We start from the raw sequence: 18,790 nt of genomic DNA, 5'->3' as shown, positions 1-18,790 counted from the left end.
AGATATCTTCAAAATCAATGTGTGATTCATTTGCAATTGGTTAGGCAATTCTGGCAGAAAATGGGCCAAGGTGAGATGCTTCATGGTACTCAGATCAGGCACTTCAATAATGCGCTTTTCCCCTTGATTGCGTAATTTGAAATGTGTTGTTTCCAGCAATAATGAGCAGCTTGCACTGCAGGGCAGCACAGCTCCAATTCGTGTATGAGACAGAATTATCCAACAACAGTATTTTCCTGTTGAGTGCTTCGTTACGCCTGCTGCACTGTCTTTTATGCTGCTGAATTCTCTGATCATGTATGTAAATCTCACCCTCAGGCACAGTCTTTAAAGTTACATTAAGAACCCAGTTTACCACTTAGCACAAAATTTCTTACCTGAAAGTACTTTGTTTAATCATCCAAAGCAGAAGATGTATCTTTTTTTTCTTACTTTTAAAGGTGGAGTCTCAGAATAATATTAATTGTAATGCATACATATGCACACATGCATCCAGTGGAATTGCAATGAGGAAACAGAAATAAATACAAAACATCAAGGAGTGAAAAATAAGGCTAATGTACATGGGAAAGGGCAGCGGACTTGCTGCATTCTCATGGTACCAAACCATCCGTTCTGTAGAAAGAAACCTGTAAATTAAACTTAAAACGTCCCGAAACGTCTTGCTGAGAAGGACACTCGTGTTCTCTTGAATTCCGAGGTGTTTCTCTCCGTTTTCGCCCTTTTCGGTGTGGTGCCAGCTCTCAGCAGTCGCCGAGTTGTGGGTTCTGTGGGCACCGACCCGTCCACACCTCTTGTGCTTTCCCAGCCAGATGCAACCTCAGCGAGGGTGTAATCCTTCTGTAATCCTTCCTCTGCTTGTGCCGACAGGTTTGCCGTCTGCCGGGCCGCCCGGGGTTCATTCTGCTCTCTCTCCCTTCCAGGATGGCAGGAGCTCTGTACCGGTGGCTGTGGCAGCACGAGTTCTGGCTGCCCCCCGGGATCACCTGGGAGGACATGCAGGAGACCGAGGACACGCGCTACCCCCAGCCCCGCGACCTCCTGCTCAGCATCCCCTTCGCCGTCATCTTGGTTGCCGTTCGCTACGCTTTTGAAAGGTAAGTGATTTAGTACTGCTTGGGGATTTTTAGGGATAATGATGGCAAGCGATAGGATGAAACAGCTTCAAGTTGCACCAGGGAAGGTTCAGATTGGATATTTGGAACAATTTCTTCCCCAAAGGGCTGTGGGGCATTGGAACAGGCTGCCCAGGGCAGTGCTGGAGTCACCATCCCTGGAGGGTTGGACAGACGGACATGAGGTTCTCAGGACACGGGGCAGTGCCGGGGGTGGGTTATGGTTGGACTCGGTGATCCTGAGGGTCTTTTCCAACCAAAATGATTCTGTGATTTGAAAGACAAGGGCGGTCAAGCATGTGGAACATGGACTTGCAATATATTAATGAATGAATATACTAATTAATAACACAAATCATGTGAGGCTGGAACAGCTCTGCTGGGAGAACAGGCTGAGAGCGCTGGGGTGTTCAGCTGCAGAAGAGAAGCTCCGGGGAGACCGTAGTGCAGCATATAGATGAGGCTCTTAGACACATGGTTCAGTGTTGGATTTAAGCTGCAGTTGGACTCCATGATCTTAAGGGTCTCTTCCAACCAAAACAATTCTCTGATTCTGTGATCTATTCTCTGTATGACTGAAGAAGTGCACAGAACCTCCAGCTCTTAGCGTCTGCTGAGCTACATTTTTCAGCTCCATCTTTCCAGCCCTGTGTGCTGCCCAAAGTAGTATGATATGTCGAATATGGAGCACAAACCCAACCCTTCATGTCTAATTATAAGCGATGTGACTTCCTACACTTAAACCAGGTAAGCCCTGGGTGAGGCTTGTGCTTCCGAAGGCAGACGCGCTGTTTTGTTGCGTATTACTTGCTGTTACTGGGTTGAGTGCAGCAGAAACCGTATTTAAACTCTCTTATCTCGGTTAATGGGGATCTGGGTTATCGCACCTGGCAGATGAGCCTGGGTAAGATGCGTTAGATTGGGCTGAGTCATCCGAGCTCTGCAATCCACAGGAATGTGTCACCATCCACTGCTGGGCTTCGAGTGCCACCTGTCACCACTGCATCCTGGCCACAGCCATTGGGGGGTTTTGCACATTCAGCGCAGAAAACATGGGGGTTATGGCAGAGGCACAGCTAGAGACGCTGCAGGGCTCATCCACCCCGAGTTTCACAAAGGTTCCAAGATGCTGTTGCTGTCTGTGGTTTGGTCAATCATTAGTGTGGCCTGCAATAGAATACAGCGCGATTTGCTGGTGGATAACTCAGACTGAGCGTGTGTCAGCGTTGTCGAGACTGCCAGGTAAATCCCCATTGGTCATTTTGAGTGCTCTTTGAAGCGGTCTTCGCTAGATGGAAAAACCTATTCCTAGCTGCTGATCAAAGAGATCATATTTTGAAATAGTTTGGTCCTCTCTGCAGTGGTTTTAAGCTTAGAAAGAGGGAAAAAAGGCAATTAAAATGGTTTTGGCATATTTCTTTTTAAAAGTGGCTGCACAAGGAAATGGAAGCAGACCTCTGTAGGCCAGAAGAATGTTTCTTCCCCCGGTTCTCTGTGATACGAGCACAGCTTGGAGGAGTTTATAGAACTTGAAATGACTGAGAGATGTTTTTAATAAAAAGAAACATAGCCAGTATTTTTACAGAAACACAGGTGCATGAATGATTCTTTAAATAATCATTTTATGATGATACGAAATGGGAATGCAAATCTCTACTTTGTGAACCACACATTTAGTGTGTGTGCCTTAAATTCCATGCACTTTCCTGGGGACGCGGTGTCTCGTTGCCGCCACTGAAGTGGGAACAGGTGCCGTGAGTAACCATTGAAACACCAGTGACTCACGTTTCTTCTTTGCTGGTCTGCAGACCTGGCTGGTGCAGAACTGTGGTACAGTCCTCTCTGCGCTGCCGCTCGGGGCTTGGTCGTGTTTGTGTGTGGGGCTGGGGGTTAATCCCCACGTCCTGCCGTGACGAGGACCCTCCAGGCCTGGGCTCCTGAATGTAAGACGTGATCAGGAGGAAGGAGCCAAACTCTTCTCCGTGGTGCCTTGTGACAGGACAAGAGGCAGCGGCCACAAGCAGAACCGCGTGATGCTCCATCGGAATGTAAAAAAACCACTTTTTCACTGTGAGGGTGGTCAGAGGTTCCACAGAGGGGTGGTGGAGGCTCCATCTGTGGCAATGCTCAAAACCCCGCTGGACACAGCCCTGGGGCTCCCTGTCAGCATCGATTCTGTCGCTCTGTCCCTTTATTCCGCTTCCTCCTGCCACTGCGCTTCTAGTCAATCTAAACATCTTTCCCATCTGCTTTAAGATGTTTTCCTCTCCCATCCAAGTGCTGCCTCAGCTGGGAGAGTTTCCACGGGCCTGGTCCTACGCATTAATTTTCAAGCTGTTTTGATTCACAGACTTCATTAAATAAAAGCTTCTTGTCACACCCTTAGGAAAAGATAATATCACAAGCCCATTTTACAGGTCCAGGAAACCTGTCATCATCCCACTATCTTACCTGTGCAAATTACAAGCCAGTGTTCTGCGCTGTGTTCTTGTTTGTCCGAACTCCGCAGTCATTTATTTCAGCGTGATGGTTTCTCATTCTGTCATTACCCGTTCACATTCGGTTCAGCCTGGAGAAGGAAAAGCTTTCCCTGGTGAGTGGGAGGGATGAATCAAATCGTCTGTTGCTCCATCCCCTGGTTTGTAACAGCGGTGCTTGCCCTGCTTAAAATACTTTGCTCAAAGTTTGAGACTTGCAGCCTGAAAGGGTCTGTATCTTATTCTCTGTAGGTGGCCGTGACTTTGTAGCCTTGTATGTCGGGTCTGTGAGTCAAAATGAGCGTATGTGACTCATTTACAAGTTCGGTTTTGGTGGCTTTAGCTTTATTCTGCCCTCACCTGTTACTTGCAGCTGTGCGTCACATGCAAAGCGGTTTTTGGTCTGGATGCGCTGTTTTGCTCAGAAGATTTCAGAAATGCTGCACTGTGTTCCTGCCATTTATCTGTCTCAGAACTCCAGGAAAACACCAAGAGAAGCCCCGATGATTTTCTGCGGTTCCGCATTGAGCAGCTGCGTCAGCCGCTGTGCTTGGCCTGTGGTTCCGTCTTCTTGGTTTGGAGATTAAACCCGGGGAAAGCCCCATTTCTCACACATGGGTTTTCCTCTCCCTGGCCGCACTGGGGCACTGGCCAGCGCCATCCCTTGGCAAGCAGCTCCTGTGGGGGTGTCCGTGGGAAGAGGCCGTGCAGTCCGGGTGGGGCTGGGAGAGCCCAGGACGTTGTGGGCGCAGCCCTGGGGGGAAGAATCAGCTCACGCTGGGGTGAAGCAACTTTCCTGGGAGCCGGTTTGCACAGGCGAAGGTGGGAAATGGGGCGTTCGGGGCTGGGGAGCAGAAATCTGGGGCCCAATGCTCCCTGCACGGCGCAGGTACATAGTGATGTCCTGAATATAGGGGACCAGCAGGTACATAGGGATGTCCTGAATATAGGGAACCAGCAGGTACATAGTGATGTCCTGAATATAGGGGACCAGCAGGTACATAGTGATGTCCTGAATACAGGGGACCAGCAGGTACATAGGGATGTCCTGAATATAGGGGACCAGCAGGTACATAGTGATGTCCTGAATATAGGGGACCAGCAGGTACATAGGGATGTCCTGAATACAGGGGACCAGCAGGTACATAGTGATGTCCTGAATATAGGGGACCAGCAGGTACATAGGGATGTCCTGAATATAGGGGACCAGCAGGTACATAGGGATGTCCTGAATATAGGGGACCAGCAGGTACATAGGGATGTCCTGAATACAGGGGACCAGCAGGGACATAGTGATGTCCTGAATATAGGGGACCAGCAGGTACATAGGGATGTCCTGAATATAGGGGACCAGCAGGTACATAGGGATGTCCTGAATATAGGGGACCAGCAGGTACATAGTGATGTCCTGAATATAGGGGACCAGCAGGTACATAGGGATGTCCTGAATACAGGGGACCAGCAGGGACATAGTGATGTCCTGAATATAGGGGACCAGCAGGTACATAGTGATGTCCTGAATATAGGGGACCAGCAGGTACATAGGGATGTCCTGAATATAGGGGACCAGCAGGTACATAGTGATGTCCTGAATACAGGGGACCAGCAGGTACATAGTGATGTCCTGAATATAGGGGACCAGCAGGTACATAGTGATGTCCTGAATATAGGGGACCAGCAGGTACATAGTGATGTCCTGAATACAGGGGACCAGCAGGTACATAGTGATGTCCTGAATATAGGGGACCAGCAGGTACATAGTGATGTCCTGAATACAGGGGACCAGCAGGTACATAGTGATGTCCTGAATACAGGGAACCTGGACGCCGATGTTTCCCAATTGTGAGTAGGAGATACATCCTGCCCCCCGGACTTTGAGCCTGATTTGAAGCACCTGGATATCTCAGCAGAACTTCTTCTCCCTGACATATACCTGCACATAGGGATTTCAGCTTCTCTTGTAGTTCTATAATGTTTGAGACCCTTTTCCATAAAAAATCAGGTTCTTGCAGTGCTATGATTGTGAAGGAATCACAGCTCCTATTGCAAAGCGCTTCTTGCCGTGTGGTTAGGACAACGTGGAAACAAAAGTGTTTTGAGGGCTAGTAAAATAGAAAGTTAAAAATCAGAGTTTACATCTTATTTAATAATCTGATTTTGGACTCGAGCGGTAATGTTTGGATGTTGGGGAACTGAAAGCTGTCATCAGGGAATTTGAAACAAATAGTTCCCAAATTGCACTAGAGGAGGGTTTGAGTCAGAAGGATTTGGTCTCGTAGGAGGTTGCGAGCTGTGTGTTGTACGTTAAAGTAAGGGGATCTGGTGATGTGCGGGGAGCAGACACTTGAACTCGGAGGCACGGGAGGTCACCCTTTCCAAGTAGTTTATTTTGCGATGTATCTTTCTGAAATTCCTTCTGCACCGAGACTTTTGTTGTTGATCGAGAATCAGGAAAGATCTGAGAAATTTCCAAGCAGGTTTTTTGTCCAGATCTATGGGACACTTTGTAGTGTTTAACTGAAAACTGTGAACGGACTGCTGAAGGGAGTGGAGCATCTCCCGTGGGAGGAAAGGCTGAGGGAGCTGGGGCTCTGGAGCTGGACAAGAGGAGACTGAGGGGGGACTCATTCATGGGGATCAATATGGAAAGGGGCAGTGTCAGGAGAATGGAGCCAGGCTCTTCTGGGTGACAACCAGTGACAGGACAAGGGGCAATGGGTGCAAACTGGAACACAGGAGGTTCCACTTAAATATGAGAAGAAACTTGTTCAGGGTGAGGGTGTCAGAGCCTGGCCCAGGCTGCCCAGGGAGGTTGTGGAGTCTCCTTCTCTGCAGACATTCAAACCCGCCTGGACCCCTTCCTGTGGAACCTCAGCTGGGTGTTCCTGCCCCATGGGGGATTGCACTGGATGAGCTTTCCAGGGCCCTTCAACCCCTGACATTCTGGGATTCTGTGTGATTCTGTGATTAATATGTTTAATTTCAGCAGGCTTCGCACAAAGCAGTTTGTTCTTTTATCAGTGAGCAAAACACCTTCGTGTGACCTTTCCCGTGCAGACCGTGGATGAGGGAAGGTCGCTGGTGGTGAATTAGGCTTGAGATGAGAATCGTCTCACTGGCTGTGTCTCGCTTACCTGTGGAACATGGTGCAGTTTAGCCCTCAGACTTTCTCCTTCCATCTTCCCAAGAGCTGAGAAACTGCCGCAACGAGCCCGTCCCTGCGCCGAGCCGAGGAGCCTGGGGTGTCGCAATCAGTACGAGCAGCAGGCTCGTAGGGCTGCGCTTGGAACAGCATTTAACTCAAAACTGAGTCATAGCACACATGCAATGTGTACAAACGGCCCTTAGGAAGAATTTCAAGCCTTGATTTCTCAATGATGGTCATAAAAGTAGGATCGGTCCCCTAATCCAACTCAAAACCTCAACCACAAAGCAATGGTAACTTCGCTTAATTACACCCCGTCTTCATCAGCTGCAACTGGGTTGTTTCTGTTCTGGTAAGGTTTTATGCCATGATCATAACAAACCAGCAGGAAAGAGAGAGAAGACGGGGATTAAACAAAATTAAGAAATCTGTCAGGATAATTTAAATGGTTTTTCAATAAAAACCCCGTTGGCAAGCTGCCCGACACCTGCCAGAAACGTTCCCTTTCCTGTCCACGTGTCTGCAAGTTTTCGGTCCGTTCAGTCCCGCTGTGGACTGACAAGAACGTGGTTCCATCTTCGTCTTCAGAGGAGCTTGTATCGAATGACCTTTAAAACAGAAACATCAGGCCCGCTTCAGGGAAGCGCTTAACACAGGAGCCAAGACCTAGTGTAGGTGGAAACCGGGTGTTACACGAGTGAGCAGAATGTGTAGCCATCCTGTGGTTTATGCCTTCGTGTAATAGAAGTTACTGCGTTCCTTAGTCTGTTTATGAAATTGCTTTTGATAGCAGTTAAATTAAGAAATGGGTTCTTAAAGAAAATTTCAGAAAGACCCTTTTGGAAGGGTGTTTGATTGTGAATACGTAGTGAGGCGGCTGCTGCGGCTTTGTAGCTGTGAAGTTAAAATTAAGAAAGGAAAGGAAAGGAAAGGAAAGGAAAGGAAAGGAAAGGAAAGGAAAGGAAAGGAAAGGAAAGGAAAGGAAAGGAAAGGAAAGGAAAGGAAAGGAAAGGAAAGGAAAGGAAAGGAAAGGAAAGGAAAGGAAAGGAAAGGAAAGGAAAGGAAAGGAGAGGAGAGGAGAGGAAAGGAAAGGAAAGGAGAGGAAAGGAAAGGAGAGGAAAGGAAAGGAGAGGAGAGGAAAGGAGAGGAGAGGAAAGGGGAAAGGAGAGGAAAGGGGAAAGGAGAGGAAAGGGGAAAGGAGAGGAAAGGGGAAAGGGGAAAGGAAAGGAAAGGGGAAAGGAAAGGAAAGGGGAAAGGAAAGGAAAGGAAAGGAAAGGAAAGGAAAGGGGAAAGGAAAGGAAAGGAAAGGAAAGGAAAGGAAAGGAAAGGAAAGGAAAGGGGAAAGGAAAGGAAAGGGGAAAGGAAAGGAAAGGAAAGGAAAGGGGAAGGGAAAGGGGAAGGGCAAACTAAATCTCATTCAGTGTCCAAATCGTTAGGGATGACTGGTCGGAGGACCTGCCTGACATGAGGACGGGCAGACAGAGCAGACGTGGCTCTCAGCACTCGCGTCCTCTCCATGGCGTCCACAGCTCGTAACCACCCCGACCCCTCAGCCCTCATTCCCCATTGGTGGCCCAGGGGAAGCTGGTAGCACCTTAAGCAATAAACTTTTACTCCAAAACGCAGAGATAAGGTTTCCCAGAGGTTTTGCATGTTCGGTGTTCAGCAGCGGTGCAGAAAAGCTCTTTTTTCCTAATGAGACGAACTGCGTGCCAGTGGCAGTGTGTAAAAGGTAGTGATTACCAAGAAACTCAGTAATCAGGATAAGGATAATAATAAGGATACTAAGGAACAACTGATTCTCCAGAAAGTCAAGGAGAACGCAGTTAATTTGGGTGGTGTTTATAAACACGGGTTTACCAAGCTTCCCGTTTGTGCCGTGTCCATGCAGGACCTCAGTTCACACCGCGGGTGAGGCTGTTCCTGTTGCCGAGGGAGAGAAGCGTGTTTGGAGCAGAGGGGGAACCGTTGGACACAGCCATTCCGTGCCTGGTTCTGTTACCCCTTGCTAACTTTTTCTCTTTATGTGGATTATTTAATTTGCGCTGTTTCACTGCGAAACTCTGAAGATGCTCAGCTAGCATAAAGCATTGGTTCCTCGTGCCCAGCTTTCTCGTTGCTATGTCCTTATTTTACAACCCGTTTGACGCGCATTAGGAAAACCGGCGGTAAGTTATTCCAGCAGAGACCGAGCCCCTCGTGCTCCAGCAGCACTTCTCTTCTGCGCTGACACCGCAGATCTTGATCCTCCCTCTTGATCCCGAGCCAAGTCCTGAGCTCAAGCGGCTGCCGTGCGTGTTCAGTGTTCTGGATCGAGTGGTGACCGACGTTTATGCTCTGTCATCGCTGCGGTTCTCTGCAGGAGCTGCGGGCAGGCCAGGGAGCACTGATCTGCAGCCCCAGGCTTTGTGCTGCAATCCTGCATGCCCAAGCACGGTGGGTTCAGGTGTCGATGGAGCGGGAAACAGCATTTCCCAGCCTCATGTAATTTTGGACATCACAACACAGAGCTCAGGACAGCAGAACACAGGCCTCACTGTTTCTGCTGTAAGTTCGTGGGTTTTTTTCTTCTCAGCTTATCTGTCTTATCTGCTTGACATGATACTTGTACTTAGATTTCAAACGTGGGAGGCAGCTGTTATGTACTACATCATGTTCTAGCAGTGCTGCAATATCAGAAATCACTGTTCCATCTTTGGCTGGACCTTTATCTTTTCTTCCGCAGAGCCATAGCCCTGCCCCTCAGCAGCAAACTGGGTGTGAGAGACAAGCAGAGACCAAAAGCTCAGCCCAACCCTGTGCTTGAAACATTCTACACTACGCGCTGCAAGAACCCTAAAGAGGTGAGTCTTCCCTTCCTTCACTGTCCTCTGGATTTAGCGCTTGTGTCTTCAGCCAAATAAAATCACATTTGGAATGCTAAAGTTGGGTAATGCCCCTTGTACTTGGAAGCTCCACAAAGCAGGAGGAACCACTGTAGCATGGACCACCAGCCACAGAGATCATTCTGCAAATGCCACCGGCTGTTCTGCTTCTGAAGATGTGACAGCAGCTGCTTTCTGTAGGTGGCATTCAGAGCACTTCAATCCCAAACTTCTACAGACGGGAAACTGTTCTCCCAAAGGAAATAATGACAAATCGTATTCCCTCTTGTGTTTGCTTTGTACACGGCACAAACTGGAACATGGGAGGCTCTGTCTGAAAATCAGGAAATGCTTTCTTTCTGTGAGGGTGTCCAGGCACTGGAACAGGTTGCCCAGAGAGGCTGAAGAATCTCCATCCTTGGAGATATTCAGAAGACATGGTCCTGGGCAACCAGCTCTGGATAGTTCTGTTTGATCATTGAGGTTGGACATCCAGAGGTCCCTTCCAACCCAGCCATTCTGTGGTGGCTTCTTTTCATATCCTCGCAAATCCCTGTCACGTCAGCGGTCCTGAACTCCCCCGTTGCTTGTCCTCGCAGCTCAGCAGGTGTGGGTTGCTCGGTGCTGCTGCTTCTGGGGTGAGTCGTTCTGTTGTGCAATCTATGGGTTTGAGATTGGCCCTTCAGGAAGCCAAGTGAAGTCGTGTCCATCATCAAGAGATTGTAAGGAGTGTCAGCAAGCTGCCAACACAAATGGTGGGTAGTTTTCCCATGAGTGATCTTGAAGAGCTTGGCAGGATAAGCCAGGGTTATAACAGCTGCCGCTGAGAGAAGCAGCATTGGCAGGATTGCGAATTGTCAGGCAGTATTAGGATTGAAGCTTGTCAGTGGAGTCCCTGGATGTGGCCCCTGTGGCGGGGAAAGGAGTCAGATGTCCTTTCAGCTCCTTTTTGCAGGCGTCCTTGACCTGCAGCAATGGCTTTTAACCCTTAGCTAGGGTGTGCGAGCACAGGGCTGGGGTTCCAGCCCCGAGCCGCAGTCCTGGCGCAAACACATTGCTGTCTTGACGAGGCTGTTGCAGCACGGTTCACACGGCAGTGGGGCACATGGACCCCCAGGATGTTCAGTACCAGGTTAAAAGTAAAAGAATGGAGGCCAAAATAAAAATGCAGGGATTCATCTGGGTCACGCAGCCCGCCGTTCTGCACAGCAGGGTTCTCAGGAATAGTTGCTTATGTGGTTGTCCCTGACCATCCTCTTGCCTGTTTATGTTTCTCAGTAGAATCACAGTGTCCTGAGTTGGAAGGACCCACAGATCATGGAGTCCAACTGCTGTCCCTGCACAGGACCTCCTACAGGTCACCCCGTGTGTCTGGGGACGTTGTCCAGTCTCTTCTTGAACACTGTCAGGTTGGGCCGTGACCCCTCCCTGGGAGCCTGTTCAGTGTGCAGCACCTCTGGGTGAAGAACCTTTTCCTGATGTCCCACTGACCCTCCCTGGCACATCTGCTGCCGTTCCCTGGGCTCTGTCACTGCTCACCAAACTCCTGTCGCAGAGGTTTAACCCAAGGCCTGGCTTTGGAGCAGGTTTTCCCCACCTGCATCCACATTGCACTGGGTGGCACTTTTGGGGGCACTTTTATCTCAGCAAATCTGTGTTACCGGAGCTCATCCTCACCACGAGACCCCTGAGAGCGGCAGGACGTGGAGCAAGGACAGAGCTGCTGCCTCGCTCTCCGTTCACTGGTTACACTTCAGGCAGCCTTGCAGCTTCTTCCCTCTCCCATGAGCTCTCACACAGCAGCTTTTCCTTGTCCAACGCACAGTGAGATTTTACTGTTCGCAGCATCCTTCTCTTTGGGAGGAATTCCACATCGTGGAGCAACCGGAGATATAAATCAGTGTCTCCATTTGTCTCCACCACAAAAAGTCACTGAGTAAGAGTAGAAAGAAGCACGTCTGAAAATTGGTGATGGACACACTTTTGTACGACGTGCTTGGACTATGCGAGTCGCTCTCACATGATATCATTAATGCATTCTGTGAAAAACTATTATTTTACTTAAAATATAAAGCTATCCATGATGACACTTCCAGAGGGAATATAAAACATGACAATTTTTCACATCACATGCTGAACTCTTTAAGAGCTTAAGGACAAGGAGGAAGGTAATTGCAGGATTCCTGTGGGTAGTCTATTGAAAAAATACTTGTAACAGGTTTAGTACAACAGGAAGAATATCCAGTGAGAAAATGGTGTTGCCTCTGCTCACGGTGTCAGTCAGATTGTGGCCGGTAATACATCAGAATACTGAAAGGCAGGACAAGATTTGGTGCAGATCTTCAAAAGCTGTTGAAGCTGCAGCAAATATTTTTTGAAGTGACAGATTTAAGGGACTTTAAGTGATTCGACAACAAACTCCTGTGAGGAAACGAGCAGAGTTTGACAGTTGAAACTGGGGAAGTTAGTGTAAAAAATGTAAAGTTTCAATATTCAACACCAATCCAGTTGCTTACAGGGGGAAGGGAAAGATTTCCTACTATCCGAGGTCTTTAGGAATGGACAGCTTTCTGAAAGATGCCTTGGCCTGGACAGATTTGGGCTTCCCAGGAGCCTCCAGCTGGGCTCTGTGCTGGGTCAGACCAGCTGCCCCTTCTGATCTCCAAACCTGGCTCTGATCCCTCCTCCCTCCCCTCTTTTCCAGGGCGAGCTGATCGGTTTAGCCAAACAGAGCGACCTGCCCGTCAGGAAGGTGGAGAGATGGTTCCGGCGCCGCAGGAATGCAGACCGGCCCAGCCTGTCCAAGAAGTTCTGCGAGGCCTGGTGAGCAGGAGCACAAACCGTGAGCAATAGGGGCTGCTCACCAGAGCTGAGCTCAGTACATCCTGGTATCCACCCAGTGCAGAGAACGTCCCAGCTCAGTACATCCCAGTGTCCTCCCAGTGCAGAGAACATCCCAGCTCAGTACATCCCAGTGTGCTCCCAGTGCAGAGAACATCCCAGCTCAGTACATCCTGGTATCCACCCAGTGCAGAGAACGTCCCAGCTCAGTACATCCCAGTGTCCACCCAGTGCAGAGAACATCCCAGCTCAGTACATCCCAGTGCCCACCCAGTGCAGAAAACATCCCAGTTTGTTACATCCCAGTGTCCACCCAGTGCAGAGAGCATCCCAGTTCAATACATCCCAGTCTGCATCCACCCAGTACAGGGAGCATCCTGGGTCTTCCCTGCCCCACCTGCTTCTTCTGCAGTGCTCTACTGCTTCTCCATTACTGAAACACCCCTTGCTTTCCCCCTTTATTTTCTCTCCCAAGTCTCCTTTTTCTCCCGTCTCACCTTTATTCCTTACAGGGCCTCTGTTTCTGACTTGGTCAGGCTGACATGGAAACACAGTTGTGCCTGAAAATCTCCCTCCTGTTTTGCATCTTGCCGCTTTGCTGCTGTTTGGGTGCCTCCAGAATAATCAACCTTTCTGTTGCTTTCCCGTGACTTCTCTTTGCTTTGCTGACTCCTCCAGCCGCACCTTTTCTGCAGCTGCTCTGCACGCCGTTGCTTTCAGAAGCCGCAGGCAGCGCTGCGTTGTGCTCTGCTGACCGTTGGCTTCAGCATCCTGCGGGTCAAAACCCTTTTCTAGAGCCAGAAAAAGGCGCCGGTGTGAAAGCTCCTGTTTTCCAAAGAGCAAAACTCTGTGGAAACGACCTCGTGGAAATCCTCGGTGTTATGTGGAGACACAAAATAAACCTCACATCAGACCGTTCCATGAGTGTTAGTCCTGACTCACCGTTCCACACTACAGGAGGATTCCGCTGAGCTTGGTTGAAATGAGTGGCTGCTGCTTATTTGTTATGGAGGTTTTTGGGAATTAAAGGACTGGTTTAGACAGTTTTACTCCTTTAAAGATTCTCTGTGCTTTTATGATGGGGTGAAACCCCCTCATTCCTCACCATACGTGTGTATATTCAGTGTGACCTGCCCCTGTCCACCGAACTGGGCCAACAGCTCACATGTGCTTCCGTGTGGGTTTAATGTGGGTAAATCATTACTGAGACCAAACCTGGCAGTAATTAATTACTTTCCATGATCATGAATTTAGCGTGCCTGATCTGCAAAAGCCTGGGAGAGAGGTTGGCGCTGTTTGAGTCCCAGCCGTGCATCTGTCAGGGCTCAGAAGGTTTGGGATGGTGCTCTGGGTGATTTCAGTCAGCAGGATTCTTGTGTTCTCTGCCATCCCTAAAAGCAGAAGAGCTACTTCTGTTATGATCCAGGCAAACTTTGAACATATTAATGTACGTCTTTGCCTTAGTAGTGAGATTCTTTGAATGAATGTTATTGAAATGCTGAATTGCAGCTTGGTGGTTAATGAATGGGGTTCTAACTTCCTTTGTTTTGTTTCTTTGTAGCTGGAGGTTTCTGTTTTACATCACGGCGTTCTTCACTGGCCTGGCCGTCCTGTACGACGTGAGTACACAGGCAGTGCCACCTGCTGTTCCACCTGCTGGGACCTGCAAAGCTGGCAGGTTTTGTTGTCAAACGTGTCCTTTCTGACCTTCTCACAGAGCTTTTCCCACCGGCTTGGTGCGTGTCCTCTGCACAGCACGCGTATCAAACCACAGACGTCCTGGCCTGTGCTTGTTTTAAAAACTCCGGCTCAAAACCAAGAGGTTTCTTCTTCTTCTGGCAAAGCAGAAGAAAATTGAGATTGTGTGAAAATACATTTCGGGGGGGCAGGAGCTGGAACGCTGACCTGAGGTGGAAGCTGCAGGGCCTGTTTGTGTGTTGTAAAAACTCGACCTTCCTTTGGAGCATGGACTGCAATTTCATAACTGTATTTATTGATTTTCCTTACCCAAGGGGTGCTCCATGCGGGAAGAACTTTTGGGGACTTTAGTTGCCGTACGTCTGTGAAAGTTTCTGAGCTGCCAAGTTCTAAACTACCAGTTTGATTTGAAGTATGAACCAAGTCAGATATTCTCAGAGGTTCATCACTTAGGCTGCAGGGTGATCCTCACCAGTAGAGGAAAAAATATGTTCCTGACACACAAATTTCCAGCCTTCTTCCTACATTTTTCTCCAAACCACAGAGATTCGTAATGAAATAGTTGTAAGAATATTTGAAGATATTTAAAACCACTACCCCAGACTTGTAGAGGGCTGCAACAAGTTGGTAGAAATTGTCCCTGAGCGATTTGATTTGGAACTGTGCTGGACACCGTGCGAAATTCCAGTGCAATAGCCACAAATTGGCAGTGTCACAAGCAGCCGCAGGTTCCTGTAGCGGAAGTTTCTTGTCAAATTAATTCCAGACAGCGCAACCAGCTCTGCCTGCAATAAAACGCAACACGGTCTGTAGTGGTAACGAGCTAAAGGAGTGAGTTGATAAGAGAAGAATTCCTCTGGCATTCTCACATGCATGTTGCATTTCCTTTCCAGAAGCCTTGGCTTTGGGACCACAGAGAGTGCTGGACGGGATATCCACAACAGGTGAGTTATGCAAGAGGGAAAGCTGCTGGTTTAAATCATCGTCTTTCAATATCTTTTGAAAATCCGGTTATATTAGTGATGAAAGAGAGGGCACTGAATTAAATTTGGACCCACAAGCCCTAAGAATTCAAAGCCAGATCCTCACCAAGGGAAAGCATCTTTGTATCTGGTGTGATCTAAAGGCAGTAGAGGGTGAGTCAGGAAAGCAGGAGGAGGCTGCACCAATAAAGGGCAAGTGGGAGTTTGACCGGGTGAGCCAAGAGCCTGGAAAATGGGAACACTCCAGTCTGTTTAGTTTGTGGAGGAGACGCAGCCCAGAGAAGAACACGTTGCCTGAGGAGAAGCAGCAAAGACCTCAATGGAGTGCAGAACAGAGGACGTGCTCTGAGCGCCACGTGTTTAGCTGTACCGAAGAATCGTGGAATCCCAGGTTGGAAGGGACGGCTGTTACACAGCAGTTTTTACTACTTGTTAAATAAATTATCCCAGCTGATGGGCTCAGCTTTGGCAGATCTGTCTTGGAACCATCTGGACCTGGCTTGGTTGGGCACGGGGCAGCTTCTGGCACCTTCTCAGAGCAGCGGCCCTGCTACCAAAACCTGGCCGTGTAGACGCAACACGCACCTCCAACAGCTCTAACAAGCAGGAAAGGCCAGAACCGGAGCTGGTGATATCCTGCTGGCAAAGAGCAAGAAAGGGCAAGGACAGACCTGTGTGTGCAGGAACAAAGAATGGAGTAAATATAATTTCTACCAAACAGACCATGCCTTGTCCTACAGACAACAACAAAAGGAAAGCCAGTTATCCCAGATAATCTTATATTTGTGGACAAAAGTCCCTTCTGATCCAGACCTCCTGTTTGGATAACCTCTGGCAGATGTTAACATCCCCCAGCAGCACCAGTGCATCCAGCTGTGCTGCTTGTGGCCAGTCACTGGTGCTGTGAAGGAAAACAAACTAAAATCTGTGCAGGCCATAAATCAACACCTGGGGTAGAGAAAGCCCAGATAGATCGGGGTTTGGGAGCACCATGCTCTGTGATTCTTTGGAAGTGCTAGTTGCAAAGCTGCTTTAGTCATAGTAATTTTTTCTTATCAAACAGGTTGAGGTTTAAGAGGCCATATAGTGCCACAGCAGCAAAAAATTACTTGTTAAATAGCACATACCTTGCTGGGTGCATCTAAGCCTTTAGTTTTCCAGCTGTGAAACCCCAAAGAAATTACCCAGAACAATGCAGATTACTTTTCACACTGGGATTCAGTGAGTGACCACATTGTTCACTTGAAGTGTTTCCCCGTGAAGTGTTGGTTTGGTTGGCTAATATTCTTTTGATGAGGAAGGAGCCTTCACTTCCAGCCCTTGCTCTGCTTGATCTGATGGTATTTCCCCATCTCTTCCCCTCTCACAGCCTCTCCAGCCCTCCCTGTTCTGGTACTACCTGCTGGAACTCTCCTTCTACTGGTCCCTGGTCTTCACACTGCCCTTCGATGTGAAAAGAAAGGTGAGTGGCAGCCTCGGGGAAGAGCCGTGTGAAACAGGACCCAAGGTGAACACTCAGGAGAGAGAGAGAGAGAGGCTGAGAGAGCTGGGGCTGTTTGGCTGGAGAAGCTGAGAGGGATCTGATCAATGTGATCAATGTCTCAAGATCATCGAGGTGAGGGCCCGGGGCTCTAACAGATACCAGGGGCGCTCTTCTCCTCTGTGTCTTTACAGGTTTATTTTAATCGTAGAGGCTTGGGGGGGTAGCAGGGTGTGCAGCCTTCTGCTTTTTAGTGTTTATCTGGAGCATCTTTGTGATGAGGAGAGACTGAGAGAACTGGGGTGTTGAGCTGGGGAAGAGAAGCTGAGAGGGATCTGATCAATGGATCAATATCTCAGGGTGGGTGTCAGAGGATGGACCAGACTCTGTTCAGTGGTGCCCAACGCCAGGGTGAGGGGCAGCGGGCACAGACTGGAACACAGGAGGCTCCATGTGAACACGAGCAGAAATTGTTTGCTGGGAGGTGCCAGAGCCTGGCCCAGGCTGCCCAGAGCGGGTGTGGAGTCTCCTTCTCTGAGCCATTCAAACCCCCTGGACCCACCTGTGTGATCTGCTCTGTGACCCTGGTGAGCAGGTGGGGCTGGGGATCTGCAGAGCTCCTGCAACCCAGCCAGGCGGGGATTCAGGAGAGTGATCCCTGACAGTCTGAGGTTTTGGGGGACTCTGTCCTTGCTGATCGCAGGAATTGCCATTCCCAGCCACGGGCTTCCCTCTCCTCTGGGAAGTGGAGAGCACAAAACGTGACACAGAAAGGTGCAAACTACTGCAATGTTCTCAATCCAAACTTCAAATCTAAACTTTAAAATTGCTCTTCTGAGACTCTTCTAGGCTTTTAGACAGGAAAAGAGATGATTCTCTGTCAGTTAAGCTGCCTGTGTCTCTAGTGCCTGTGCCCCAGCAGACAGTGCTGCGTGGTTGCACCAGCACACACGGGCATTGAGGCTGCAAATATGTTCTTACAAGCACAGTGTAGTTGTGAGTCTCCACCAGTGATCCTGAGGGTCTGCGATGATTGTGCAAACAGGCACAGGGGCACAGAGATGGATGTGGGCACCGCTTTGTGACAGAAAGAAAGCTTTGTGTTGAGTTTGTACTGAATCGCTGGCTCTTCTGTCATCTGATTTGCACCATCACGGGACCATTACTGGTGGAGGGAGAGAGCGTTCTTTGCTGTGAGATCCTCAGTTTGTACCATAAACTCTTCATTCCTGGGTCTCTTGGTTGTCTGCATTTCTGGAATGCGTTTGGTAAAAGAGTTATAAGGGTAAGACCTTATAGTGGGAGGTTTCTTAGTCATTGGGTAGAGAGCTTTCCTTGCTACCTGCAGGAAGCACACTTGAAACGGGCAGAAGGACGTTATGTGTTTTATTCTGTGCTGTATTGATGTATTTTATTCTCTGCTGTCCCCTTCAGGACTTCAAGGAGCAGATCGTCCATCACGCTGCAACCATCTTCCTCATCAGTTTCTCATACTGTGCCAATTACATCCGCATCGGGACGCTGGTGCTGGTGATTCACGATGCCTCCGATTGCTTCCTAGAGGTGAGTTCCACAGCGGACGTGCCAGGCAGAGCCTGGAGAGCAGCGCTGTTCTCCAGCCAAAGGGTGCATTTGATCTGGCTCAGCACGGGCCGTGCATTACGGTGTTTCACAGATAACTCAGGACTGATCAGACCCAGCCTAGAAGAGGCAGGATTACCCACACACAGATTGTCCTGTATCTGGCTCGTTAGCTCCCTGGAGCATGTGCAGATGCACGGTCTTGGCCTGCTGTTTTATTGTTCTTTCTCCTTCCAGCCAACTAAGATATTCAATTACATGAAGTGGAAAAAAACTTGCGACAGCCTCTTTATGATCTTCTCCGCTGTTTTCCTCATCAGCCGCCTGGTCGTTTTCCCCTACACGTGAGTCTGCTGCAGTCAAGGGAAATGGCAAAGCTGCCTTCTGAGAGGCAGCCTCATTCAGCTGGGGGCCGAATCTATAGCTGTAGCCTTTGCTTTTCGATCCTTGAGCGTGTGTCTGTGCCCTTTGCATGGGCTGCAGTGCCACGTGGCTGTTGCGCCTGCCTTGGGGTAAAGGAGGGTGGTTTGCCTTGGAGTTCCTAAAGTCCTGCAGTGCACTGCAGAGCAGCCCTCGCCCTGTGGCTCTGCCCCCACTTACTTCTGG

General features: G+C 49.2%; 2 protein-coding genes across 5 annotated transcripts in view; both read left to right on the top strand.

Annotated features, from left to right (window-relative positions):
• LOC136113159 (uncharacterized) overlaps positions 1-18,790 on the top strand; it is a 194,843-nt gene that overhangs the window by 9,062 nt on the left and 166,991 nt on the right. The window lies entirely within an intron of this gene.
• The window catches only part of CERS4 (ceramide synthase 4), a 50,538-nt gene that overhangs the window by 25,672 nt on the left and 6,076 nt on the right, over positions 1-18,790 (top strand). For all 4 annotated transcript variants that reach the window (XM_065858154.2, XM_065858153.2, XM_071799725.1 and 1 more), the window contains 8 exons: positions 924-1,097; positions 9,463-9,580; positions 12,306-12,424; positions 14,004-14,061; positions 15,034-15,084; positions 16,493-16,585; positions 18,038-18,166; positions 18,422-18,528. In XM_065858154.2, the coding sequence (XP_065714226.2) occupies positions 924-1,097; positions 9,463-9,580; positions 12,306-12,424; positions 14,004-14,061; positions 15,034-15,084; positions 16,493-16,585; positions 18,038-18,166; positions 18,422-18,528 (849 nt within the window). The remainder of the gene's footprint in view (positions 1-923; positions 1,098-9,462; positions 9,581-12,305; positions 12,425-14,003; positions 14,062-15,033; positions 15,085-16,492; positions 16,586-18,037; positions 18,167-18,421; positions 18,529-18,790) is intronic.

Source organism: Patagioenas fasciata, chromosome 27 (genome assembly GCF_037038585.1).
Source record: "Patagioenas fasciata isolate bPatFas1 chromosome 27, bPatFas1.hap1, whole genome shotgun sequence".
In the NCBI taxonomy this organism is placed as follows: domain Eukaryota; kingdom Metazoa; phylum Chordata; class Aves; order Columbiformes; family Columbidae; genus Patagioenas; species Patagioenas fasciata.
Note: the sequence above shows the minus strand (reverse complement) of the source record. Positions and strands in the feature narration are given on the sequence as shown.